At 44.2% G+C, this 27,360-nt stretch overlaps 1 protein-coding gene across 7 annotated transcripts in view; it reads right to left on the bottom strand.

Annotated features, from left to right (window-relative positions):
- The window catches only part of LOC135548379 (acetyl-CoA carboxylase-like), a 48,405-nt gene extending 33,457 nt beyond the window's left edge, over positions 1 to 14,948 (bottom strand). For 4 of the 7 annotated variants that reach the window (XM_064977914.1, XM_064977916.1, XM_064977917.1 and 1 more), the window contains exons 1-19: positions 14,796 to 14,948; positions 11,728 to 12,001; positions 6,970 to 7,114; positions 6,733 to 6,871; positions 6,253 to 6,362; positions 6,051 to 6,132; positions 5,831 to 5,929; positions 4,233 to 4,450; positions 3,929 to 4,138; positions 3,620 to 3,790; positions 2,546 to 2,871; positions 2,149 to 2,403; positions 1,774 to 2,001; positions 1,512 to 1,662; positions 1,255 to 1,389; positions 955 to 1,101; positions 631 to 819; positions 421 to 521; positions 222 to 310 (exon numbers count right to left, since the gene is read on the bottom strand). In XM_064977914.1, coding sequence (XP_064833986.1) covers positions 222 to 310; positions 421 to 521; positions 631 to 819; positions 955 to 1,101; positions 1,255 to 1,389; positions 1,512 to 1,662; positions 1,774 to 2,001; positions 2,149 to 2,403; positions 2,546 to 2,871; positions 3,620 to 3,790; positions 3,929 to 4,138; positions 4,233 to 4,450; positions 5,831 to 5,929; positions 6,051 to 6,132; positions 6,253 to 6,362; positions 6,733 to 6,871; positions 6,970 to 7,114; positions 11,728 to 11,966 — 3,034 coding nt within the window. In that variant the 5' untranslated portion in view covers positions 11,967 to 12,001; positions 14,796 to 14,948. The remainder of the gene's footprint in view (positions 1 to 221; positions 311 to 420; positions 522 to 630; positions 820 to 954; positions 1,102 to 1,254; positions 1,390 to 1,511; positions 1,663 to 1,773; positions 2,002 to 2,148; positions 2,404 to 2,545; positions 2,872 to 3,619; positions 3,791 to 3,928; positions 4,139 to 4,232; positions 4,451 to 5,830; positions 5,930 to 6,050; positions 6,133 to 6,252; positions 6,363 to 6,732; positions 6,872 to 6,969; positions 7,115 to 11,727; positions 12,002 to 14,795) is intronic. The other 3 variants (XM_064977915.1, XM_064977918.1, XM_064977920.1) reach the window with 1 other exon arrangement.
- Between the last annotated feature and the right edge of the window lie 12,412 nt (positions 14,949 to 27,360).

Here is a 27,360-nt window from a genome sequence, read left to right as displayed (position 1 = left end):
GATTGCAACTGAAATGTGTGTTGTCTAACAGTGCCCTCACATGGACAAATAGTGCAACTGCAATCCTGAGAGAAGACCTTTGAATCGTATTTATAAAACAAAGACCAACAGGACTAAAAAAAAAACAATGGCTCATCCTTTCCTTTCCCCCTATTACCAACCCAGGATACCCATTGCTTAACAGCCTGCAGATGTTTGCAGTAGAGTGTAATGTTCCTCACCATGCTGGAACTGGACCTCTACTTTGAGGTACTGTCTGAGCAGGTCCATCACCACAGCCTTCATGTGACCACGGATGCCACTGCGGTACCTGGACACGGAGACAACATGGACATGGTCTGGCACAGAGAATCAGTGTGAACAAAGTATGTGTATTTATCATCAACAATTTAAATCCCTGAAGCTGAGAGCAGGACTCACTTCTGCACCAGCTGTACAATACTCTGAGTGTTCATGAAGAACACCTCTCTCTCCGACTTCCTGTTCAGAGTGGCAGCATGACTGTCCAGGATGTTGGCAATCTGGACCAAAGAATATGTACAATCAGTCTGGTGTATTCCCAATGCACTCTCCATATAATCATAAATAATGTAATAAGCAGCCTGAATAATACAACGTGTGTGTGTGTACCTGCTGACTGGGGAACTGGCAGAGCACAGAGGTAATGTTGCTGGCATACTGGGCCATCTCCTTCTTGATGCATTTCTCTACAGCGAGGGGGATCCGGCCTGACACACTGGTCATAATGTCCTGCAGCTCCAACAGTGGCAGGGAGGGGTCCCGAAAAGTCTTCATTAGCCTTTCCACCCATTCCTTTAGCTGGGGAAACACACAATATTACCAATTTAAAACAGATTCATGTATGAAGACAGAATATTGGCATCTTTTGTTTTTACATCTTTGGGCGCATACTAGTGTGTGTCTGTGTGTGTACAGTAGTAGTGCACAACTTACCTTTCCACTGAAAAATGGTTCAGGCAGGCAGAAGCCACTCATGATGTGCACCAGGTGGTCCAGGGTGCTGTGAAAGACCCTGTGGAGCTTCTCTCCTCTCAACGCCGCCGCCTGGATGACGGGCAGGGCCCCGTGGTGCAGCTCCGCCTGAGAGACACGCACGTTACAAAATACTTCTAAAGTCTCACATGGAACGTTCTGTACACCTTCTCCATATTTCAGGTACAAATTACAAAAGGAGCATATTTAGTCAAATATTTCCAAATCCCCCCAGTGTCAGACACGCCCTGCCACACTGACCTGTTGTACCCTGCCAGGATCATCCAACTGCAGCTTGGCGATGACGCAGCCAGGCTCCAGCACGGCACCGGGTCTTTTCACATAGTGGATACAGCCGGACACCAGCGCAGTCAGAGTCATTACCATCTTCATCACCTGAAACAGAGACACAAACACACGGTTTACATGCCTGTTCACTCCATTAATGGAGTGTGTGACCATGGCCAAACCACATCTCGCCTATATAACCAAACCTCAACCATATGTCACACACACACCTCTATCTCAGCGTAACACTGGCCAGAGAACACGTGCCCCCCGTCCTCCACGGTGTACTGGATGAGTTTCCCTGCTGAGGGCGAGCGAAGCAGGGACGGGTCGTTCTCCTTCTCAAACACACACGTCTTGTTCCCAATGGTGATACGATACCTGGGAGAAATTCTCTTTCAGTCTATTGCCCAATTCTAAAATCAACCCCAAGCAAACGCCTCAATATTTATTTTAATAAAAGAACGCTTTTATTCTTTCCATCCAGCCTACCGGTCCACCTCCTCCTTCATGTAGGTGGTGTAGCTGCTGCCGTCGTAGGAGAGCAACAGGCCCCCGTCGCTGAGGCGATGGACGTCTACCTCGGCCAAGGTGCTGTTCATGATGACCACGTAGGAGTTGGGGGACTGACGTGTCACCTTCAGACAATACTTAGTACCCTCATAGATCAACTCCACATCCACGGTGTTGAGAAGGGTGTGTGCAGGCAGCACCTGGCCTCTGCAGAGGGGGAGAGAGGGTGTGTGTGTGTGTGTGTGTAGAGATGTGTAGGGTCATAATCAATAGCAATCCCAAAGTGACTGGAGCACTGCAGCTTCTCTCTGGACTAAAGTTGTAACATTCTTCAATGCTTAAAATAGTGTTGACCTTTCTAGAGAGTGCAGGAAGTTGGAGACACTGTTCCTCAGGTTGACGTCAGCCACATGGAGAGCCCCGCTCACTATGCCCAGCATGGTGTCAGGACGCTCCGCCTGCATCTTCTCTGAGATGAGCCTGTCCAGCCAGCCTGTGTCGATGGTGTTGTGCTGGAAGCTCTCAGTCTCCAGCAGCTTGATGAGGTACTCCACTGTGGTCCTAAAGTCTCCTCTGATAGACAGCTCCTTCAGGGCCACCACCATGTTACTACACACACAGGAGAGGTGTTACCATACATCATTGGGTGTTACTGACAACACAACAAACTTTACATGAGTATTTCTAGTGTGTGTGTGTGTGTGTGTGTGTGTGTGTGTGTGTGTGTGTGTGTGTGTGTGTGTGTACTCACGAGATGGCCTCTTCTCGGTTCTCTCCCCAGGAGAAGCAGTGGCCAAACTGGGAGTCTGCAAACTCATGCAAGCCTCCGGCCGCAGCCACACTGAAGTATCCCCACACATTCTTGTTACTGCGGAAGTTCAGCTCCTGCACCGTGCCCGAGCTCGGCTTGAAACCCTCATCCGGGTTCTCACTGGTGATGCGGGCAGCGATGACATGTCCACGTGGGGAGGGGGCCGTGGACAGACCCTCAAAGTCAATCATAGAGTCTCCCCAGGGCTGGACCCCATACATCATTCTGATGTCCTTAATACGGTGCAGGGGGATCCCCATGGCAATCTGAGGAGGAAGACCATTATAGTCTGTAGAACTAAGAATATTCCGTCAAACTAATTGAAAAGTCCAATGTTTAGAAATGACATGATCATTATTAACAATTTTATCAAAGGAAAATGTCCCTTTTATTTCCTAAATGGTAGCTAGGGTTTTATTTGGCTGACAAGAGGAACATTGTATCTTGAAAGAAACAGATATTTTTCTCTCACTTAGAACACGGTTATGAATTTTCTCCTATGGACTCTTCCTGCCTGGACCTTTGTGTAACTCAGGAGTCAAAGCGCTGTTGTATCCCATTGTGGTCTGTACCTTCCTGCCTAGTGAGATTAGATCGTGTCTCTGCTGCAGAGAGGTTGACAGACAGCAGATCCCTCCACCACAGCACAGACAGACGCCTGCCTTCTTCGCAGCATCTAGACAAAGCTGTTGCTGGAGTAGCTTAGTTTAGCTCGCTCTAATCTAGCCAGTTACCATGGAGACAGAGGCCTGGGATAAAACACCTTTGAGAACAGTGAAGTGTGTCATCAACAGAGACGTACAACAGACTGAACATGAGCAGGGCAGGACACCACACACGTGTTTCTTTTACTATACTTGTAGGGACCAAACAATTGATTCCCATTCACAATCCTAGCTTCCCTAACCCTAAACCTAAACACCTAAGCCTAAAATACACAAACTGTCCTTGTTTCACTATCTTTGTGAAGACTTCTGGTACCGATAAGGATAGTAAAACTAAAAAGACACAGACCTGTAGCTGTGCAGCAGGCAGGTTGACGTCGGCCACCATCTCAGTGCAGGGGTGTTCCACCTGCAGACGAGGGTTGAGTTCTAGGAAGTAGAAGCTGCCATCTTGGCTGTAGAGATACTCCACTGTGCCAGCACTGACGTAGCCCACCATCTTAGCCAGCTTCACTGCACACTGAGGAGTGAGGAATAGACACTCAGTCACAACCCGGCAACTAAACCACAGGTCAACAAGTCCCTCTGGTCATAGTCTCTCTCAAATGAAACATATTGGCATAGCTCTTCCCATCCAATAGCACAAATTGTGCCATACCCTCTCCATGTCCTCAAAAACGGCTGAGGTGGAGATGGTGGCGGGAGCCTCCTCTATGATCTTCTGGTGTCGCCGCTGTACGGAGCAGTCCCTGCCGAACAGGGAGATGGCGTTGCCGTACTGGTCAGCCAGGAGCTGGACCTCCAGGTGACGAGCGTGTTTGGCCAGCTGCATCACGAAGATGGGTGAGCCTGGAACCTCGGTCTGGACCTGAGGAGCCAAGGAGAGAAGGCATCATAATCATACTGATCATGTATTTCAGCTCAACCTTCTAGTGATACTGGAATGAGACTGGACTTCTCACCTGTCGGAAGAGGTTGGGGAAGTCCTCAGCACAGGTGACTTTGCGGATGCCCTTTCCTCCACCTCCCTCGGAGGCCTTCACCATCACGGGGTAGCCCACCACCTCCGCAGCCTTCAGTCCCGCCTCCACATCATGGATGCAGCCCAGCTCATACAGATCAGGGGGAACGTTGATGATCCTCCTCTTCTGGTCACTCTCTGTCCAATCCACTGTGAGTCCTGAGACACACACACACACACACAGGTTGGCCGGTTACCAGATTTCCATACCATTCCTGTACCATACTAGTGTGTTTGGTATTACCGGCAGGGGCTCCATTTTTTTCACCCCTCACAAATGCAAAGAAATGCAAACAAAGTACTAGCGAATTCCCATAGCGGACGCTAGCTAAATGCTAACAAATGCAAGCAAACATAAAATAATTGCAAGCACAGAAATCCCAGCTCCTTGCTGTCCCCAGTCCACCTGGCTGTGCTGCTGCTCCAGTTTCAACTGTTCTGCCTTATTATTATTCGACCATGCTGGTCATTTATGAACATTTGAACATCTTGGCCATGTTCTGTTATAATCTCTACCTGGCACAGCCAGAAGAGGACTGGCCACCCCACATAGCCTAGCAAACCAAATGCATAGCTGAAGCCCTGAGCTGGAAAACATTTATTTGGCACATCTTAGATAGTTAACTTATAGTTATAAGATATTCAGCTGACAAACATTAGTAGCTAGTGAATTTCAAGTATAACTTGATCACCTTTCTCACACTGGTTCATCACATCACAAAACTTCTGTTTGCTCTGTGTGCTCTTTGAGACAAACACCATGTGACTGGCTCAATTAGATTTTTGTGAAAACAATTATTCAACGAAAATATATGCACTGTGTGTATTTCAAAATATCCCGCCCAAGTCTAACACACACACACACACACACACACACAATGGGAGCCATTTGACAACACACTTACTTAAGACATCAGAAATATTCATGCTTATTTATAAAACCCTCTTCGGCCTCACTCCCCCCTATCTGATATATCTACTGCAGCCCTCATCCTCCAGTCACATTCTGTTAAAGGTCCCCAATACACACACATCCCTGGGTCGCTCCTCTTTTCAGTTCGCTGCAGCTAGCGACTGGAAGGAGCTATAACAAACACTCAAACTAGACAGTTTTATCTCAATCTCTTCATTCAAAGACTCAATCATGGACAATCTGACAGTTGTGGCTGCTTTGTGTAATGTTGTCTCTCCCTTCTTGCTGTTGTCTGTGCCCAATAATGTTTGTAACATGTTTTATGCTGCTACCATGTTGTTGTTATGTTGATACCATGCTGTGTTGTCATGTGTTGCTGCCTTGCTATGTTGTCTTAGGTCTCTCTTTATGTAGTGTTGGGTTGTCTCTTGTTGTGATGTGTGTTTTGTCCTATATTTATATTGTATTTATTATTGATTTTTAATCCCGGACCCCCGTCCCCGCAGGAGGCCTTTTGGTAGGCAGTCATTGTAAATAAGAATTTGCTCTTAATTCTTAACTGACTTGCCTGGTTAAATAAAAGGTTAATGAAAAATATATATTTTTTAAACAGTGCACGGACATACCTGCTCCACTCCATGGCAGGGTAGGGATGCCAGCTGTCTGAGCCACGATGGATGAGGCGATCTTGTCCCCTAGTGCCCACATGGCCTGGCTAGGAGGACCTGGAAGTGGGAGCGAAACACATCTTACAGGCCAACTCATGCGCAGCCCAGGGGGGCTAAAAGCAGTATCCATGGCTCTGTGTGTGAAGAAAGAACTAGACTCAGTAGAAAACAGTCTTACCCATGAAGGCAATGCCATTCTTCATGAGCAGCTCTGGGAGTTTGGGATTCTCTGAGGCGTGGCCCCACCCAGCCCATACAGCCTGGAGACACAAGACAAGAATTATAAAAACAACAAGTTCAAATACAGATTTCAAGAAAGTTCAATCGTTATTTAAAAGAAGGTCTACTCAAGGCCTAAATAAATGAATGTCTAGCAGTACCTGCACAGGTATTCGCTTGGCAATGTCCAGAATGAGCTCCACGTTGGCATAGTTGTTGTTATTGGTCCCTCCTGGCACCGGCACATAGTGGTCGGCCATCTTTATGTACTCTGTAGAAGATAGTGGAGTGAAAACCATTTCGCTCTGCACATAAGATAGCATGTATAACAGTCCAACATTTAATCTGACCTTTTGTCTCTCAATATCATCTCATCTAAACCATCAGTGTCAAACTATTTACACATGACAGCACTTTCAGAATGCACTGCCTTTCTACACCATCAGACAGAGCATTTTCTTCTGAACAAGGTCACGCTTGACTGTTCAGTGCATTGCAGGACAAAACCAGACAGCCTACTCTGGTCCATCCCTGGGAGACTCGAGGGTCTGCTTGTTTATTAAGCAGAGTTAGGAGAGGATGGGTAGAGACTAGTCACTTTGCTGTTACTAGTGGTGATGCTTCCGTAATGTAAAGCACACCTGCATTGGCCTTCAGGTCCTCGGGGGTTACCATGACGACAAAACGGATGGCACGCTCGTTGCGGAACATCTCGTAAGCCCAGCGGCGGATGGAGCGCATGCACTTAACCGCCGCAATGCCATTGTTGGCAATGAGGACCTGAGACAGGAAGAGATGTGAGTGGGGGACTAGTCTCTGAAATACTCTGTCAATGTGGTAAAACTAGGCAACAGAATCTAAAGAAGCCCTGGTCTCACCTTCTCGATGACCTTATTGCCTCCGAAGCGGGTGACGAACTCGGCGGGGGAGGCCACAGTGAAATCTCTCTGCAGGTCGATGCGACGGCGATCTCGCCCCTGCTTGACCAGGTGCAGCCCAGACATGCTTGGTCTGTGTGAACAACTAACATTATTTCCGCATTAAGAGTGGACAGTTGATGAGGTTCACCATTTCCCAGCATAAACATAACACAATCTAGCATAAAAATGTACAGTACCAATCAAAAGTTTGGACACACCTACTCAGTCCAAAGTTTTTCTACATTGTAGAATAACAGTGAAGACATCAAAATTATGAAATTACACATGGAATCATGTAGTATCCACACCAAACATATTTTATATTTGAGATTCTTCAGAGCAGCCATCCTTTGCCTTGATGACAGCTTTGCACACTCTTGTGTTTCCACTGAGGGAAAAATAAACTAGGTTACACCCACAGAGAGAGCCAGTGGGAGGATGGGGAGGAGGAGCAGGCATCCATTCACCCAGGAGGGTGTGGCGGAGGCAGAGCCCCCAGTCTGCGTTTGGCTGGCTGCTGTGGCCTGACACTGCACTGTTGCATCATGAGGATATTGGGGAGATCTGTGCTCTCCTCAGCAGGTATGCTACATTCAGACAGAGGCTTCTGAATGAAGCCCCCCAGAGAATGGCACTTCCCGTTACAGAGCTAAGCCGAGCTCCCCCTTGCCCTATAGGAGAGGGGGGTGGGGGAGGAGAGTCTCCTCTCCCACTGTCCAGTTTCACCATCAACGCTCACATTCCCTCATCACATACTCCCCTGTCCCCTGAAGCCCAACCAGACATGAGAGGGCAGCTGTGGAGAGCTGTGAGACTACAACTGATCACTAAAAAAGGATCAACAACAAAAACATGCCTCCTTTGTCAAACTGGCACATCATAAGTCTGAAAGCTCAGTCAACACCAAATAGACTGTCGGTAAATACTTTGGCATGATGTTTAGTTAAACCTTGATCTGATATACAGTGGGGCAAAAAAGTATTTAGTCAGCCACCAATTGTGCAAGTTCTCCCACTTAAAAAGTAAGCAGTAAAGTAAAGTAAGCCTGTAATTTTCATCATAGGTACACTTCAACTATGGCAGACAAAATGAAAAGAAAAAAATCCAGAAAATCACATTGTAGGATTTTTAATGAATTTGCAAATTATGGTGGAAAATAAATATTTGGTCACCTACAACCAAGCAAGATTTCTGGCTCTCACAGACCTGTAACTTCTTCTTTAAGAGGCGCCTCTGTCCTCCACTCGTTACCTGTATTAATGGCACCTGTTTGAACTTGTTATCAGTATAAAAGACACCTGTCCACAACCTCAAACAGTCACACTCCAAGCCACTATGGCCAAGACCAAAGAGCTGTCAAAGGACACCAGAAACAAAATTGTAGACCTGCACCAGGCTGGGAAGACTGAATCTGCAATAGGTAAGCAGCTTGGTTTGCAGAAATCAACTGTGGGAGCAATTATTAGGAAATGGAAGACATACAAGACCACTAATCTCCCTCGATCTAGGGCTCCACGCAAGATCTCACCCCGTGGGGTCAAAATGATCACAAGAACGGTGAGCAAAAATCCCAGAACCACACGGGGGGGACCTAGTGAATGACCTGCAGAGAGCTGGGACCAAAGTAACAAAGCCTACCATCAGTAACACACTACGCCGCCAGGGACTCAAATCTTGCAGTGCCAGACGTGTCCCCCTGCTTAAGCCAGTTCATGTCCAGGCCCGTCTGAAGTTTGCTAGAGAGCATTTGGATGATCCAGAAGAAGATTGGGAGAATTTCATCTGACCATATGACACCAAAATATAACTTTTTGGTAAAAACTCAACTCGTCATGTTTGGAGGACAAAGAATGCTGAGTTGCAACCAATGAACACCACACCTACTGTGACGCATGGGGGTGGAAACATCATGCTTTAGGGCTGTTTTTCTGCAAAGGGACCAGGACAACTGATCCGTGTAAAGGAAAGAATGAATGGGGCCATGTATCATGAGATTTTGAGTGAAAACCTCTTTCCATCAGCAAGGGCATTGAAGATGAAACGTGGCTGGGTCTTTCAGCATGACAATGATCCCAAACACACCGCCCGGGCAACGAAGGAGTGGCTTCGTAAGAAGCATTTCAAGGTACTGGAGTGGCCTAGCCAGTCTCCAGATCTCAACCCCATAGAAAATCTTTGGAGGGAGTTGAAAGTCCGTGTTGCCCAGCAACAGCCCCAAAACGTCACTGCTCGAGAGGAGATCTGCATGGAGGAATGGGCCAAAATACCAGCAACAGTGTGTGAAAACCTTGTGAAGACTTACAGAAAACATTTGACCACTGTCATTGCCAACAAAGGGTATATAACAAAGTATTGAGATAAACTTTTGTTATTGACCAAATACTTATTTTCCACCATCATTTGCAAATAAATTCATAAAAAATCCAGAAAATCACATTGTAGGATTTGTATTCTTCTCATTTTGTCTGTCATAGTTGAAGTGTACCTATGACGAAAATTACAGGCCTCTCATATTTTTAAGTGGGAGAACTTGCACAATTGGTGGCTGACAAAATACTTTTTCCCCCCACTGTACATTTTAATTGTTTTCTTTCTATCCTACCACCAAATGATTGCCAATTGGTTAATATAGGAGTGTGTACACTGCTATTGTCCAACCATGGCATGTAGCCCGAGGTGTATGAAAGAGTTAGGCCTAGCTGACAGGTGAACCGCAGTGTGAATATTTACTTCCTCGGGGTATTGCACCACTAGAACACTAAAACCTTACTGCTAGAGTGACTGTAGGCCTGACTCTAACCAGTCTCTATTAGGGCTGGCACAATCACTGTATAACTGTAACCGATGATTTATGGATGAAAACCAGCATTAAAATAACCATGACACCATCTACGTATTCTAAAAAAGCTGACTGAAGACTGGACAGCCGGGCATTTGTGCGGTTGAGTCCGTTTCTGCTTTAACATGGGCTCTAAAAAAGGGCCCCCCCCCCCAACTGGTGGCCTGCTGGCCAAATTCAGTCATTTTACACAGGAAACTTGAGCGTAAAAAGAAACCAGCAGCGTTTCAGTTCTTGACACAAACCAGTGCGTCTGGCACCTACTACCATACCCTGTTCAAAGGCACTTAAATCTGTGTCTTGCCCATTCACCCTCTGAATGGCACACATACACAATCCATGCCTTGATTGTCTCAAAGCTTAAAAAGCCTTCTTTAACTTGTCTCCTCCCCTTCAACACTGATTGAAGTGAATATAACAAGTGACATCAATAAGGGATCATAGACTGACCAGGTGAAAGCTGTCACAGAAAGAGCATGTTCTAATGTTTTGTACACTCAGTGCATGTGACCGTACACAAACATAAGCAAGGTTTGAAATGAATATGTTCTAGTCAAATATAATATTTCATCACATTGTAGAGCAGGGATCAACAAGATTTAGCCACAGGCCAATTTCTTTTCTTTAGTGGATTGTCAGGGGGGCCGGAACATCATTGCAAATAACTTATATACATTGCAAATTGACCGCAAGAAGCCTAAATAAATACATTAATATATTTGGGCTTCTTGCGGTCAATTTGCAGTATACAAATTATTTGCAAAGATGTTCCTGCCCCCCTGACAATCCACTCAAAAGAAGAAGAAAAGTCCACCCACGGCTGAACCTAGTTGATGATCTCTGCTCTACAATGTGATGAAACTGTGTTGCTCCTTATTGAAACAAGCAAGGTGTTGTGGTTGACACCTTTTCGGTTGCCTAGGCAACACGCCCTTCCCTGCAGCAAGAGCACATGCAGTCAGGCGCAGATGATATAAGAAAGTGTAATATAGAAATGTATATATCATTGTTTTTATTCAAAGGGTTATAACGGTGACAGCGATCATTTGGCTGACCAATAACATCATCCAAAATTCCATGACTGTCACAGCCTGAGTCTCTATTACAATGCTTCAATTCCAACAAGCAGCCAGGGCTGAGGCAGGCATATACTCTAATTTAACCTATCTAGACCAAATAACCTACACAAAAAACAAGTTTGCAACAAGAAAAACAGTGAGAAACAAAACAGCCAAAACTTACTATATGTACAAATGTAGCCATATTTTTCCTGCCAGCACCATATTTGCCACTTAACCATACAAATCAAGTCTGATGTATACCACACTCATTCACAACTTCCATTCTCTACAGCCTAGTCCCGGTAGCTGTAAGAAGAGCCGCTGAATACAAAGGAGAGCTGGTGAAACAAGGCTCCGGGGAGAGCTCTGGGTTGAGGCTGCTGGCAGAAGGACAGCAGCAGCAGGGAGGCCAGTCCTCCCAGAACACACAGCTCCTCTATAGCAGGCAGGCAGGGTGTGAAGCTGGCCTGGCCACGTTTTTAAACACACACAGCAGAGAAGAGGGAGCCAGCCAGGGGGTTAGCACTGAACTGAACCCAGTGTTCTCCTCCTGCTGCCATTTCAGAATACTCCCCTCCAGACTCATCTGATGGAGACAGGTCTGTATTGGAGGTTTCTTCCTCCCATATGACTGGGGGAAGATTGTTGTTGCAATCAAACCTAGTGCAGTACCATCTTGTATAATCTATTGAGATAACGGTAACCTCCGTAAAGACCATGTATGATTAAACACTTGTGTGGATGCCATGCCTGGATAAACAATACAAACCAAACAGAGACTCAGGTAAAACAAACAAGAAAAGCCTGGGTTCTGACCTCATGTGGGGTCCGTCAATGTTGTCAAAGCCCATCTCGTAGCTGCTGTTCTCTGAACTGAGGCTAGAGGTGGGGGATATGGAGCGCTCCTTCTCCTCCAGGCCCAGCGTCAGGTCTGGCTTCCCCAAAAACTCATCCTCAGAGTTCTCCTCTGACACAGAGCCGATGATAAAATTGGAGTTCAGCACGGCCAGGTTTGGGGCAGCAGCCTTATTGGCAGGCGCATCCTGCTGGGCCATGGCTGGACTGTCACCACCCTGGCAGGCTGTGAACACTGGAGGGAGAGGAATCAAAACCACATGTATTTATAAAGCAGGAGATAGACAGAGTACTAAAGTCAGGCCACAGCGTGATGACAGGGTCATCCTGTCATGGGCTGCTGTTAGTCAGACTTCAGTGAGTTGAGTTGCACAACAATTATACTGACGCTGCATTCATATTGCAAAAAGAATGGTAGATTGCAATACCTCCCAATCCTTCTTAAATAAAGTGCTTACTGTAATATATCTCATAGCTACAACAAACTCCAATCCAAAACCACAAAGTCAACTACTGCTAGTTGACTGTTTTGAGAGGCATGGTCTGCCTTGATAGTCTTTGAGGGGGTATAATTTCTCGAAACTGCAACTGCGCATGAGCAGAGCAACCAGAAGACAGACACACCTTATCAGCAGCAGTTTAAGCTGCTGGACCTGAAAAACAAGCCCAGCACCGCAGACATAATTTAAGTGATCAAAGACATAGCTACCCAGCATGATAATACATTATGTTTTACAACAGGGCTCTAACAGCCTGGTATCATAGACAAGACATAACATAGTAAATGTAAATCCGGGACTCTCAAATTAGTATGATATCTTACGTTTGATATGGTTACATAAGAAAGAAGTTTACTTAAGACAAAAACTAAAGTAGGGCGATTGTTCGGGGTGGATAGGAAGTTGCGTGTTCAAATCTTATCCCGGACAACTTCAGTGTTTTAGCTTGATTCCATCCTAAATACACAGTGAAATTATTGAACACTCTTGCAGTGTTGTCACAATACCAGTATCACGGAAATAAAACATGAAGCAGATTTCAATTTCTTGAGGCAAACAGTTATAATGTTAGAAACAAACAGTATTTTGTCACCAAAAGTCACGTGTTTATTTTTCAAGCTATAGCACCAACAACTTTACATAAAGTATGTTTTTAATAGGACATTATTTTTCCACCAACAGAAAAATTGGTCTCTAAAATAAACAAGAGATGCTCAATTAAGTTCTGGGTCCATAAATGTTGAGAAAAGACTGAACAGCAGTTAAATTATTGAAAGAATTTCAAAATGTGAACTGCGTTATGTCATTTATTTAAAAAAAAAGTACTATTTTAACAACTGACCCACAGATTTCTTATTAAATAATTTTAAGATTCTGCTGACTTCCACAGGCTTTAAACTTCCTTTTAAGATGAATTCTCAGCTATCTGCAATACAGGTATGACTGAAGAATGAAGCAGGTGTTAATCATGGGCCTTCCTACACTGAAAACAACAGTCCATTGTCAACACTGATCAAATTAGTAGACCTATATCAATCTCTGAAAATACCACAAGTGTCATTAGCTTTAAAAACAATTCAATCCATTTTATTTTATCATATTTTGGACCAGAGTGAGGCCATTGCTCCACTAACCTACCTTTTGTTCCTGCAGTGAGGAGGACTCATCATCTTCATCTAATGTTTTCATAATTTAACCACCAAAAAGGCTACAAATTAGAGAGTCAAATTAATGGCTCTTACCAATGCGATTTGGTAGGCTACTAACGAGTTCATATCAAAAACAAGATCTTTCATTTACTTGTCCTGTTACGATACCATAGACATACCTACATTATATTATGCATTAATGGCAAGGATATGATATTGTATTTAGTCAGTTCGAGCCCATTTATAAACTAGTCAAGTTTGCAGTTCGTAAATCAAATCACAGTAAGCCTACGCACCAGCATTTCGTGGCTGCATATGAAACACGCAAAATAAAATAAATTAACGTGCCAAAACAATAGGCTAAGTGGATTTGGACTCATTGTTACTACATTATACAAGGACTCACATAGACATTGAAAGAATATCATGCACTCTCCATCCATGTAAAGAAATTTGACTGCATCAACAGCGTACACAACACACACACCCAGGTATAGTGAAGCGTGACAGACAGCAGACTGTCAAACCAGTAGTGTTTCTATGTCATCGCTCACTTCGTGATATGCATCAATAGATCGCTAGAAGATGCATATCGTTCATCCTAAAGAGAGATGGCTCAGCTGACGACTTTCTGACTTGCGAAACGAACAGTAGCCGAGTTAATTCCCATCTTCCATTCAAGCGGGAGAGGGCTTTGCTGACTTTTTTCGGCCTTGCGAATTGTAAAAAAGTAGCATAGTTAATTTAAGTGGACAAAGTACACGGCTGAAAAGTACCCATAACTAGTAGAAACCACTGCCCAATCCTAAATCATAGCCTAATAAACATTATCCACAAAGAATTGACATTTGCAGCATAGCATACGAATTGGATGATTAGCCGCATTTTAATACATACCATACGAACTAAACGAAACATAGCAAACTAAATAGAGTACTCCGGATTTACGTTTACTATGTTACGTCTACCATCGAGTCCATGTTGACTAATGATGGGGAAATAAATGTCTCCCCCGCACCGGCCCAAAACTGGTGAATCTTATGGATGGGAATCCTATGTCGAGCAAAGTAACAAACGTTAGCTAGCTACAGTAGCTACATCAAATCATGCTAGTAACTACTAATTTTGTGTCGCGTTATGGTTTAACTACAATCAAATCAATCAAAACGCCTTCGTCGCAATACAAATCTGGTGGATGTGAATGCGTATCATATAAGACATCGTTGGTTACTGACATTTGCAGCTAGCTAGCTAGTCAGACCGGCATCTGACTAGCTAGCACAATGGCATGCAAGGTGTAGTTATATACAGGCTGCTAGCTACTTAGCGTTATACTGTACACAGACAGTCAGTGTACTCGTATTGAGCTTAAGATACTCACCGTGTGAAATAAACCGACAAGCAATCCTGGATATTTTATCCCAAAATGGGTGATTATTTATTCACTCTGGTTCAGACATGCATTTCCAAACAAAAATCACACTATGATGACCTAACGCAACTACAAGAGACGTTTTTGACATCAACGAATGGTGTGATGCGAAGATGGGTTACTTTTGGCCTCACGCTGCAGCGGAGGACCAATCGGATTGCGCGACGATTTCAGGAGGAGGGCAGAAAGAGCCATAACTGGAACTGACTGGGAGGAGGTGTGCCCAATGAGAAAACCTTTGTACTGTCCCACGTGTTTGGTCCAGTATGGCCTGGGGTGGTATACTCCGTAGTAAAAGTTTAGATACCTTAAGACAGTGGTTCCTAACATTTTTATAGTCCCGTACCCCTTCAATCATTCAACCTCCAGCTGCACCAGGATCAGCGCACTCTCAAATGTTGTTTTTAGCCATCATTGTAAGCCTGCAACACACACACTATATGATACATTTATTAAAAATAAGAATGAGTTTTGTCACATCCCGGCTGGTGGGAAGTGACAACGAGCTCTTATAGGACCAGGGCAAAAATAATATAATAATAATAAATATTTTTTCTCTTTATTTAGCCATCTTACATATAAAACTGTATTGTTCATCAAAAATTGTGAATTACTCAACACATGTTAATGAGAAGGATGTGCTTGAAAGGATGCTCATAACTCTGCAATGTTGGATTGTATTGGAGAGAGTCTCACTCTTAAATCATGTTCCACACACAGTCTGTGCCTGCATTTAGTTTGCATGCTAGTGAGGGCCGAGTTCACATAGGTACGAGGTTGCAAAGGGCATCAGTGTCTTAACAGCGCGATTTGCCAAGGCAAGAAACTCTGAGTGCAGCCCTCTCCAGAAATCTTGCAGTGGCTTCTGATTAAAGTACATTTTTACAGAACCACGTTGCAATTTCGATGAGGCTCTCTTGTTCAGATATTGGTAAATGTTTGAACTCTCAAAGAGTATCATGGAGGCGTTTGGGTAAGGTGGCTTGGGTGAGAGTCACAAGAAGTGATCTTATTCAGATTTTTTTGCGTGTTTTGTGATTGGTAGCATGCTTTGCGATTGGAATATTTTGTGTATGGATTTCCAAAGCAAAGCCCTTCTCAAGGGGGCTATTTTTGGGGTTGCGCGTGAAGTTTACGCAGAAAAAGTAGATGAAGTGATTGGTGCACGTGGACTGTATGGTGGATGGAGTAAGGAAACACATTCTGTCCATATGACTGTTTTATCATGTAAAGCTAGGCTTTATGAGGTACCTTTGCAAGAGCTTTGGTGCACAAGCCGCTCCAGTGTTATACATGCACAACATTTGGGCATGCATCCAGTGTATGCAGATAGGGAAGAATAATGTACACCCTAAAAAGAAAAGGCTCCTGGAGTATCCTTCAGGGGTTCTTCAAATTGAAACTGTGGTGGAACCCCTATAAGTTCTTCAAAGAACCCCTTTTAATGGATCCTCGAAGAACCTTTTGAAGAACCTTTTGGGGTTAATTTTTAAACTACCCCTCCTCTGTTATTATTAATTATAATAATATGTATAACAATAACAACAATAACACAAGATTTTAGTTCTCAGTGTTTATTATGATTTTAGTGGCAAAGCAGCATTTAAAAATCCAAATATGAGGTAAACTCCCAACAGAGCCCCAAGTCCAATGGGTATATCCTCTTGCATGTTGATGTTAATGTCTTGATGTTCTCCGTATCCATAGCCACAATGATTTTGTTGTAACAGGTGTCCTGTTATATTAATCAGAGGTGTAGAGAGGGTGAAGTCTGGGAATCCCATAAATATAATTATACAGATGATTAACAAAACACACAACAGTATTCATGGTGAACGTGAATGAAAAAAACTGTTTTGATAATAGTTTTCAAACACACACATTGTCCATAATGTAGAGGCCTATGGGATATCCATTGAAGAGGTAAAGGAGAAGGATGGTAAATGTGATATGCATAACATACCAATACCAATTGACATACCTTTGTATGCCTCCTTGTCTGTATACCTGCAGACACAGACAGAAAAGTGAGCAGTTCAGTCATCTGCACCCAGTACAGCTAGCCTTCAACATATTCTTATTTACAATGACGGCCTACACCGGCCAAACCTGGACTATGCTGGTGTGCCAATTGTGTGCCGCCCTATGGGACTCTTCTTCAATTGTGTGCCGCCCAATCACGGCCGGTTGTGATACAGCCTGGATATAGCCTACACATTCTTACCTCTTTGTTGATTCATATCCATTGAATTGTGTCCATTTTCTGTTTTAGAAATATTTGCACAAATATGAAAAGATGGTATCATCATAAAACAATATCAATGTAGATCATACAAGGGACAACCTTACCTTAAATTGAGGAGATCTTTACATGTTTCAGTTAAGTGCCTTAACCTGCAATCCTTTCAAATTCAAATCCAAATGGTTCAGTTGGGCAATTAGGCTCCTGCAAGAACCCCCACCTCCTATGGGGTTCTTTAAACAACTTTTTGGGGTGCCATTTTCAGTGCCAAGAACCCTAAGATTCTTCAAAATGTTTTGAGTGTATGCCAGCTGAGGTTATATACTGCAACTGTGTTGACGAACATGCACCCAAATCCACAAATTGCCTTGTTAGGATGAAGGAGACAGAGGTGGTGAGAAAAAGGGTTGTCCAGTGGGTCTCTTATTTGGAGGCATTGAGAAGAGTGGAAGGAGCAAGTGGCATTGAAGACCCAATGGTAATTGAGACTGCATCAGTGAATGTTTCTTGGCAATTAAGAGCTCCTCCTAAGACCCAGCAATACATTTTTGTCCATCAGTTCTTGGTCATATCTCTGAGGCCATACAAGCCACTGTTGTCCCTTTGAGATTACATTTGTGTATTTTCTGTGATAATAAGTGTGGGGGTGTGACCCTGACAACTTTAGAAAATGTTATGGAAAGTTGAAAATAAGTGTGCAATTATTATTTATAATTTTTGTGTTTGGTATTCAAATTGTTTCTAGTAAGTGAATATCTCAGGAATAGTTAAGTGAGTTGCCGGGACAGTGTAATATATTTTTCACATTAAATAAGAGCTAAATAAGAGATTATCAAGAAATGTCCTCTGTAGTGGACACCCGGATGCTGCAATGTCAGCTGGAGTGGTCTAAAGCTCACCGCCATTGGACACTGGAGCAAGGGAAACGCGTTCTCTGGAGTGATGAATCACGCTTCACCATCTGGCAGTCCGAAGGACTAATATGGGTTTGGCAGGTGCCAGGAGAACGCTGAATGCCTAGTGCTCACTGTAAAGTTTGGTGGAGTGGATTTAATGGTCTGGGGCTGTTTGTCATGGTTCGGGCTAGGCCCCTTAGTTCCAGTGAAGGGAAATCTTAACGTTACAGCATATAATGACATTCTAAATGATTCTGTGTTTCCAACTTTGTGGCAAAGTTGGGGAAGGACCCCAGTTTCCCCCCAGTTTTGGGAAGGACCTTTCCTGTTTCAGCATGACAATGCTCCCGTGCACAAACCGAGGTCCATATAGAAGTGTTTTGTCGAGGTCGGCGTGGAATAACTTGACTGGCCTGCACATAGCCCTGATCTCAACCCCATCAAACACCTTTGGGATGAATTGGAACGCCAACTGCGAGCCAGGTCAACATCAGCCAACATCAGTGCCTGACCTCACTAACGTTCTTGTGGCTGAATGGTGTTACACCCTGATCTGGTTCACCTGTCCTTGTGATTGTCTCCACTCCATCCAGGTGTCGCTTATTATCCCTGGTGTATATATCCCTGTGTTTCCTGTCTCTCTGTGCCAGTTCGTCTTGTTTGCCAAGTCAACCAGCGGTTTTCCTTGCTCCTATTTTTCGCCGTCTCTGTTTGTTTCTAGTCCTCCTTGTTTCAACCCTTGCCTGTACTGACTCCATACCCGCCTGCCTGACCAATCTGCCTGTTCTGACTACCAGCCTGCCTGTTCTGACTACCAGCCTGCCTGTTCTGACTACCAGCCTGCCTATCCCCTTGTACTGTTTTGGACTCGGATCTGGTTTCTGACATCCTGCCTGGCTGACCTCGAGACTGCCTATCGTCTGGTACTGCTTGGACTCTGACCTGGTTTATGAACTCTCGCCTTTCCCCGACCTGCCGCAGAGGAGAGAAGGATGGCACCCCCTCCTCACAGAGGAGGATGGCCCTCCCCTTCCTCCTCTGAAGAGCCTCCACTGGTAGGGATGTAACTTGAATTGGAATGTGACTTAAGGAGTAGGATCTTAGGCTATAATTGTTTTTGTTTTTTTATTGTATGATGTCAGTTTTTCCTACAATGGATATTTTTTCTATAATTTACCACTCGTACAGTAGGGAGGGGGCATGCATCTCTAACACTTGTTTGCTGACCACAATAAAGAAGAGCGTGGGAATGTGCTGCTGTGCTGTGGTTGTGTGTGGTGTGTGTGTGTAGATTTGCAGTCGAGATATTGTACTTACATACATTTTCTCTGTCGCAACGTGTAAAACTTTGTAATGTGAATGAATCCAATCTTGTGTTTAGGTTATGCACGGGAATCGTCTGATCCAGAACACGGTTGGACTCGGCCCTTATCTCATCTCGTAGCTCCAACCCAATAGGAGGGATGGTGAAATGGGAGCCAGTCTAGGTGCATGTACAGGGCTTGCAAAGCGGGGTGTTTACAAGCTTTCTCCTTTTTGGTATTCTTTGTGGTTTGCTGCAGGGACAACATTGAAGAAAAATCGGTCCTGACATTTCTAACACACCGGCCCATTTATTTTCTTGAGGCCCCCACACGGCCCATTTTTTTTTCCTTCCTCCCTTGAGGAATGAAGTTAGACAAGCCCACTAGGCAAAACATGAACCAGCTCATCTGGCATTAGCCCGACATGCCAGATAGCCAGTCCGCCCCTGGTTTGCTGTGCGTTTCCTTCTCTTTTTCTTTTCCACATCACTATTTCCCTTGCAGATGCCTGGGGCAGGGACATGGGTTGGAAGCGGGCTCCAGCTCCCCGGGATAGATCTGGTGCTCGGCTAGACAGGATAGAGTATTTTGAATTTATAACCATCACCCATTCCGTAACCCTTGTGAAACTATTTAAACGCTGTAATAAAATTTCCATTTTGCTTTTTCTTAATCTGTTGGGAATTGTGCAGGGAACATTCTAGGCCTTAAGGTTGAGGTCCTTCCCCTCCTTAAACAGAAGGTGATGTCGTCTAGTCTAAAAAGTGGACGATAGGGTTAGGTAAACCCACATAAAGATCACAGTACAACCCTGCCACCCAGTGGATATTTACTAACACTGCAAGTGTCTCCATCTTTTGATTTAATCTGTGTTTGCATGCTCTGTCTCCTGTCTGGAGTGCAGCAGAATCCAGCCAGTATTTTCCCAGCAATAATGCCTTCTGGATATGTACATAACCACATGCACAGATCAAGGGAAATGGCTTGGAAATAGTCCAATTCAAATGTCAAATTACCAGGGGAGGTTGTGCTTTACCTTGTGAGTAAAGGTCTGGAGGGTAAGATAAAGCTGTTTTCTTTTCTGGCAGTAGAGTAATGTATAGCCCTTTTCTACAACACTCAACAAGATGTGAACAAATGACCAGTAATTATGATTCATTTTGATAGGAATACAGATTACTTTTCACAATAAAGGGTCTAAAATGCTGTAATAAAATGACTAAAAAGGCCAGTGGAAGCCTATCATCACTCTTTGTCCCTCTATGCCAGGAGTCGCTGAAAATCAAATGCATTGTAACAAACACCCTGGGTTTCTGGAGTCCTGCAGTGAAAAGAATCTGTGTTAATGTGCTCACCCATCACACAGAGGAACATATTGCTTACAATCGGTACAATGGGCTCGGGGTGATTCAGTTACACGTTCCTGGAGACTGGCAGACTGTTACAATGGGCACCGGGGCCCTGGCCCCTTTATTGCCACGGCGAGAAGGAAAGTGGCCGGATAAGGTTTCACTCCATCCCTCTATCGCTGATTGACATCCTTGAATGCAGCTTTTGAGGCAAGCTCCAGTTTAATTAAAGCGTTTGCCCGGCTTCACAGTGATCTGAGAGCCCCCGTGATAAATATTGAATGGAGTTCACCTTCTGGTTAGTGCATGACTCCCAGGATACAGGCAGATGCTTTGTGAGAGGGGCTCACTTGAGAGCCCTGCAGTGGGGTCTGGGGGAGAGGAGACCAGGGGAACCAGAGGAGAGCTGCTGGAGTCACTGTGAGGCTGTGCCAGCTCAGTTGAGCCAGAGGTTCCCTGGAGCGTCCGGCCGTGTGAGATTTCACACCGCCCAAACACCGTGGCCGCTCTCAGGTGTCTGAACAGCCGTTCTGGAGATGGAGGGAGAGAGAGAGAGAGAGGTCTCAGGCTCACACAGGCCGAGCCACTTTCTCTCCTTTCTCTCCTCACAGCCCAGGAGCTACTGGGTATCAGGCTACCTCCACCGAGTGAAAAGACAGACTGATAACCTGTTAACCAAGCCCTGTGTGTAAAGGACACTGGCAAATACCTTATCTCAGCCACATTAGCCTCCCTCAGATACACTTCTGTGGATTGTGTAATCCAGTATGTCCTGAACATCTCACTATCACCTCAGAAATTACCACGGTGCTCCCTATCTTACCCTTTTAACCTCATGAATTTATGAGATGAACAACAGCAGGTGGTATGATGATCTATGATGGTCACTTAGTGTGGGTGCAGTAGTTTTTGGGATGGGAGGGTTCACTCGGATGTGGGATTGTTATCTACATTCCAGAGGAGACTCCCGGCCTCCTGCTGTGTCGGTGTGACTGAAGCTGAGACTGTGGCAGGCATCTTCAAGGTGGAGGGTTGGGTTGGGCTGGGGGGAGTGTTGGGACGGGTAACAGATACTCTTGTGTCAGCTGTGTCCTGCGCTGCAGCTGACAAGGACCCCCATTCACAACTCTCCCCTTCTTCGCCACCGTGATGAATAAGTAATTATCCCATCACGGAGGCCGGGCACTTGGAATGGACTATTTCATGTGGCAGCCGTAGGTAAAGTGATCCCCTGTCACGGGCAACTGGAGCCGAGTGTGTACCAATTCCAGCAGGGCCGTAACCCTACCTGCCACTGAGCGCTCTTTCTCTCCCTGACTGACAGCTCGAAAAGGGGTCACATTCACCTCCACTCTATCACGCATTGTAATATTTAATGGCAAACAAGCTTGAGAAGGACAGCAGGTAACCGGAGTCTGTCCTTTCCACCGCAACGGGAGGCTAAGGAGGCAGCTTGATCCCTGGTATTGTGGTGCAACACACGCCGTTGGCTTACTATTTGTTTATAAAGGATATAGCCTTACTGATCATAGTTTGAAAAGAGAAAGGTTGAAAAAGGAGAGGGACGAGTAGAGATGAGGATTTGTTATTTGAGGACGTTACTGATAGTGCCTTCTCCTTGATGTAGTTCAGAAGTTGTATTGCTTTTGTGTCTGAAGTGAAGGGGGTCATCACTTTGATGTAAGAGGGCAAATTGAGCTTCCAATTTAACATAATAAGCTCAGATCTCTGATAAGTGTACTCTCTGGTTGAATTTCACCTCCTTCCATGCTGTTAAGTGTAGTGCTGTGAATTGCTTTCAGTACCAGAACACCTCTCTGAAGGAGACTCCAGCTCCATAGAGCTGGGTGTCTTTGATACACTGATGAATTGAATGTGTGTAGTGAGTGATATGTGAGTGCCTGTGTAAAATATGTTTTTGGTGTTTCCACAGCAATACATTACTGGGATGTTGAACTGATGCAGAGAATGAGGACAGCTTCTGGGAACCAATTTAGACATGGCCCTACACTTTACACAGAGATCAAGGGCTAAGGCTACCTGGTGCAATCACATCCACCTCTCACTCAGACAGAGGCTCCTCGCTCTGTGGCCAAAGGATAGCCTTCTCTCCCAAGACAAAAAATAGAACACAAAGATACTATTTTGCAATTAATTCCTTTTGGTTTGTCTTTCCTTTCTAAAACATGGTTGCCTTGCTAATCCACTAGATGTCTACAGAGGCCATTGCCTTGCTAATCCACTAGACGTCTACAGAGGCCATTGCCTTGCTAATCCACTAGATGTCTACAGAGGCCATTGCCTTGCTAATCCACTAGATGTCTACAGAGGCCATTGCCTTGCTAATCCACTAGACGTCTACAGAGGCCATTGCCTTGCTAATCCACTAGATGTCTACAGAGGCCATTGCCTTGCTAATCCACTAGATGTCTACAGAGGCCATTGCCTTGCTAATCTACTAGATGTCTACAGAGGCCATTGCCTTGCTAATCCACTAGACGTCCACAGAGGCTATTGCCTTGCTAATCCACTAGATGTCTACAGAGGCCATTGCCTTGCTAATCCACTAGACGTCTACAGAGGCCATTGCCTTGCTAATCCACTAGACGTCTACAGAGGCCATTGCCTTGCTAATCCACTAGACATCTACAGAGGCCATTGCCTTGCTAATCCACTAGATGTCTACAGAGGCCATTGCCTTGCTAATCCACTAGATGTCTACAGAGGCCATTGCCTTGCTAATCCACTAGACGTCTATAGAGGCCATTGCCTTGCTAATCCACTAGATGTCTACAGAGGCCATTGCCTTGCTAATCCACTAGACGTCCACAGAGGCTATTGCCTTGCTAATCCACTAGATGTCTACAGAGGCCATTGCCTTGCTAATCCACTAGACGTCTACAGAGGCCATTGCCTTGCTAATCCACTAGATGTCTACAGAGGCCATTGTTTGACACAACTCAGCTACCATCTTTGTTTGTACATTTCTGTAAAAATGTTGCCCTTAAAATGCTGTCATATTACTGTGCGGTTATGCATCATAAATTCTTCATTGTGAAGGTGGGTGTAGGTTTCAAAGCAGTGATAATAAGCAGCTGGTATGTATAATACATGACGTCCAAAACCTCAGTTTACAATTCACATTTAACTTTCCTTTGTTTCAGCTTACACTCTGTGTGTTTACCATAGGAGCCCATTGATGAATACTCTGTTGCCCTCTTTGTTCTGTCCTGCTATTGAGATTAATAATGTTGTATCTTTCATGCAATCTATTAGTGCAAATTCTACTACAGTAATGCTTTGGAAGCCTTCTCATATTTCCAGGTCAATTCATATACAGTCCGTATTGCATACTGTAACAGACAATGTTTTTATGTAGACACTTTTGTTTAAAGCTTAATCCACTCTTGTCTGTTGTTCATAGTTTGGGCAGCAAATATCCTTACAGTTGGAATGCTGGGAAGGTAACTGAAAGGCTGCTAGTTTGAATCCCTGAGCCAACAAGGTGAACAATCTGTTGATGTGCCCTGGAGAAAGGCACTTAACCCTAATTACTCCAGGGTTGCTGTTGATAATGGCAGAGCCTGGCGTGGCCCCACTCTCTGAGGGTGTCTGAAGCGGAGTTGGGATATGCAAAAAACACATTTCCAATTCACATGTGTATAATACACACTTGAACATGTGTGAAATAGGACAAATATAAACACACACATAACTATTACTGGATTTGTGGTTGTACGCATAAGTGCCCCCTCCAACCCTGATTTTGGGACATATTTACATATTGTATGTAATTTGATGTTTATTGGTCAAATCATGTTGTTGTCCACAACTCCCTTGTCCAAACATGGTAGAGGTAGTTGGGCCCTACCTACCATCCTTGGGGTGATCATGACTGTGATGTACAGAGTGTGAATAATTCACATCTCCATGTGCGTCCTGTTATCTGGTGCCTCTGAAAGGCTTCTTCTCTATGTTTCATTTATGTGGCCATTGTGCTGCTGATCCCCTCCATTATTATTAAAGGGATAGAAAAAACAGCAATGCAACTTATAGCAGTCAGAGAGCTAAAGAAAATGTAACGTCATAACCAGACAACACATTGTCATGTATATCCAGAAGAAAGAAACTTGATAAAATATTTGAGCAGTTTGAGCAGTTTTCTTTGGAAAAGACTGCACATTGCTTGATGAATTGCACCCCATTGATTTGAAAATACAGTAATCTCTAGTTACTGTAGCCTATCTAAATGTTATGTAGTGTTGTGAAAGCAGTGTAGTCATGCATGCATTTGCTATGGTTTTCTGGGACATACAGTTTACTCTGAAAGTATTCAGACCCCATGACTTTTTCCACATTTTGCTACGTTGCAGCCTTATTCTAAAATTGATTAAATCTTTTTTCCCCTCATCAATCTACACACAATACCCCATAATGACAAAAAAACAAACAATTATACATTTTTGCAAATTTCTTACAAATAAAAAATAAATGTCACATTTTCAGACCCTTTAATCAGTACTTTGTTGAAGCACTTTTGGAAGTGATTACAGCCTCAAGTCTTCTTGGCTATGACGCTACAAGCTTGGTACACCTGTATGTGGGGAGTTACTCCCATTCTTCTCTGCAGATCCTTTCAAGCTCTGTCAGGTTGGATGGGGAGTGTTGCTGCACAGCTATTTTCAGGTCTCTCCAGAGATGTTCAATCAGGTTCAAGTCCGAGCTCTGGCTGGGCCACTCAAGGACATTCAGAGACTTGTTCCGAAGCCACTCCTTTGTTGTTTTGGCTGTGTGCTTAGGGTCATTGTCCTGTTGGATGGTGAACCAGTCTGAGGTCTTGAGTGCTCTGGAGAAGGTTTTCATCAGGGACCTCTCTGTACTTTGCTCAGCTCAGCTTTCCCTCGATCCTGACTAATCTCCCTGTCCCTGCCGCTGAAAAACATCCCCACAGCATGATGCTGCCACGACCATGTTTCACCGTAAAGATTGTGCCATGTTTCCTCCAGACGTGACACTTGGCAATCAGGCCAAAGAGTTCAATCTTGGCTTCATCAAATCAAATTGTATATGTCACATGCGCTGAATACAACAGTGAAATGCTTACTTACAAGCCCTTAACCAACAATGCAGTTAAAAAAGTAATAAATAACCAGACCTAGTACGTTATTTTTCATGGGTCCTTTAGGTGCCTTTTGGCAAACTCAGGTTCTTGGTCACCTCCCTGACCAAGGCCATTCTCCCCTGATTGCTCAATTTGGCTTGGCAGCCAGCTTTAGGAAGAGTCTTGGTGGTTCTTGGTGGTTCTTTAATTTAAGAATGATGGAGGCCACTGTGTTCTTGGGCACCGACAATGTTGCAGAATAATTTTGGTACCCTTCCTCAGATCTGTGCCTCAACACAATCCTGTCTCGGAGCTCTATGGACAATTATTTTGACCTCATTATTTGGTTTTTGCACTGACATGCACTGTCAACTGTGGGACCTTATATAGACAGTTGTGTGCCTTTCCAAATCATGTCCAATCAATTTACCACAGGTGGACTCCAATCAGGTTTTAGAAACATCTCAAGGATGATCAATGGAAACAGGATGCACCTTAGCTCAATTTTGAGTCTCATAGCAAATGGTCTGAATGCTTATGTAAATAATCTATTTTTCTGTAGTTAAACATTTTTTAGGGGGCAAAAATGTCTAAAAACCTGTTTTCGCTTTGTCATAATGGGTTATTGTGTGTAGAATGATAGGGAAAACAATTCATTTAGTAAATTTTTGAACAAAGATGTAACAGAACAAAATGTGAAAAAGTCAAGGTGTCTGTGTAACGATCGTCGTAGGTGGAAGAAGGTGAGGACCAAGGTGCAGCGTGGTATGTGTCCATATTTATTTAATGAACACAGAAATAACAAAAATAACAAAGACAATGACCGAAAGAACAGCTGATGCAGACACACAACAGAAAACAATCACCCACAACTCAAAATAGGAAAACAGGCTACCTAAGTATGGTTCTCAATCAGAGACAACGATTGCCAGCTGCCTCTGATTGGGAACCATACCAGGCCAAACACATAGAGATATAAAACATATAAAACAAAACATAGAATGCCCACCCTAACTCACGCCCTGACCAAACTAAAATAGAGACATGAAAAAGGAACGAAGGTCAGGACGTGACAGTCGGAATATTTTCTGAAGGCACTGTCTTTGCCATGCCCCGTCTCTCTCTGGTCTGTATATTATAAATTTCCTAAAAATACACTAGGTGGTTTTATGTGTAAGACACTGTAACTGGACCGCTTACCTACTGTATGAAATAGTTGAGATATGCATTATTCACAGGCCTTCACTAAGTGTATTTCTCTGCCATCTGTGTTGTTGTAGGATTACGTGCTAATGTTTAGACAAGCTGAAGTGACTGCAGTTATTATGATGAAAGTAAATTCTGTATAATGAATATTTCAAGACAGTGCTTTATGGAATTGGAGTGCACTTGTGAGGCAAACATTCTTATGGGGACCCCTGGCAAATGTTGACAAACAGGTTTTTTTAGTCGCTTCGACGTTACAGCATGCAAAGGATGATGTTTAATCAATAAGTCATATCCCAGTTTTCCTGTCATCACCTTTACAGACCTGAGGAAGTTTGACCTCGCTTGATTTCACAATCCAGCTCAGGCGTGCAGAGTTCTGCTCTGTGTGCTAGTTCTCTCATTTGTCTCTTTAA

Source organism: Oncorhynchus masou, chromosome 11 (genome assembly GCF_036934945.1).
Source record: "Oncorhynchus masou masou isolate Uvic2021 chromosome 11, UVic_Omas_1.1, whole genome shotgun sequence".
Lineage (NCBI taxonomy): Eukaryota > Metazoa > Chordata > Actinopteri > Salmoniformes > Salmonidae > Oncorhynchus > Oncorhynchus masou.
This window is presented reverse-complemented; position numbering and strand designations above follow the sequence as displayed.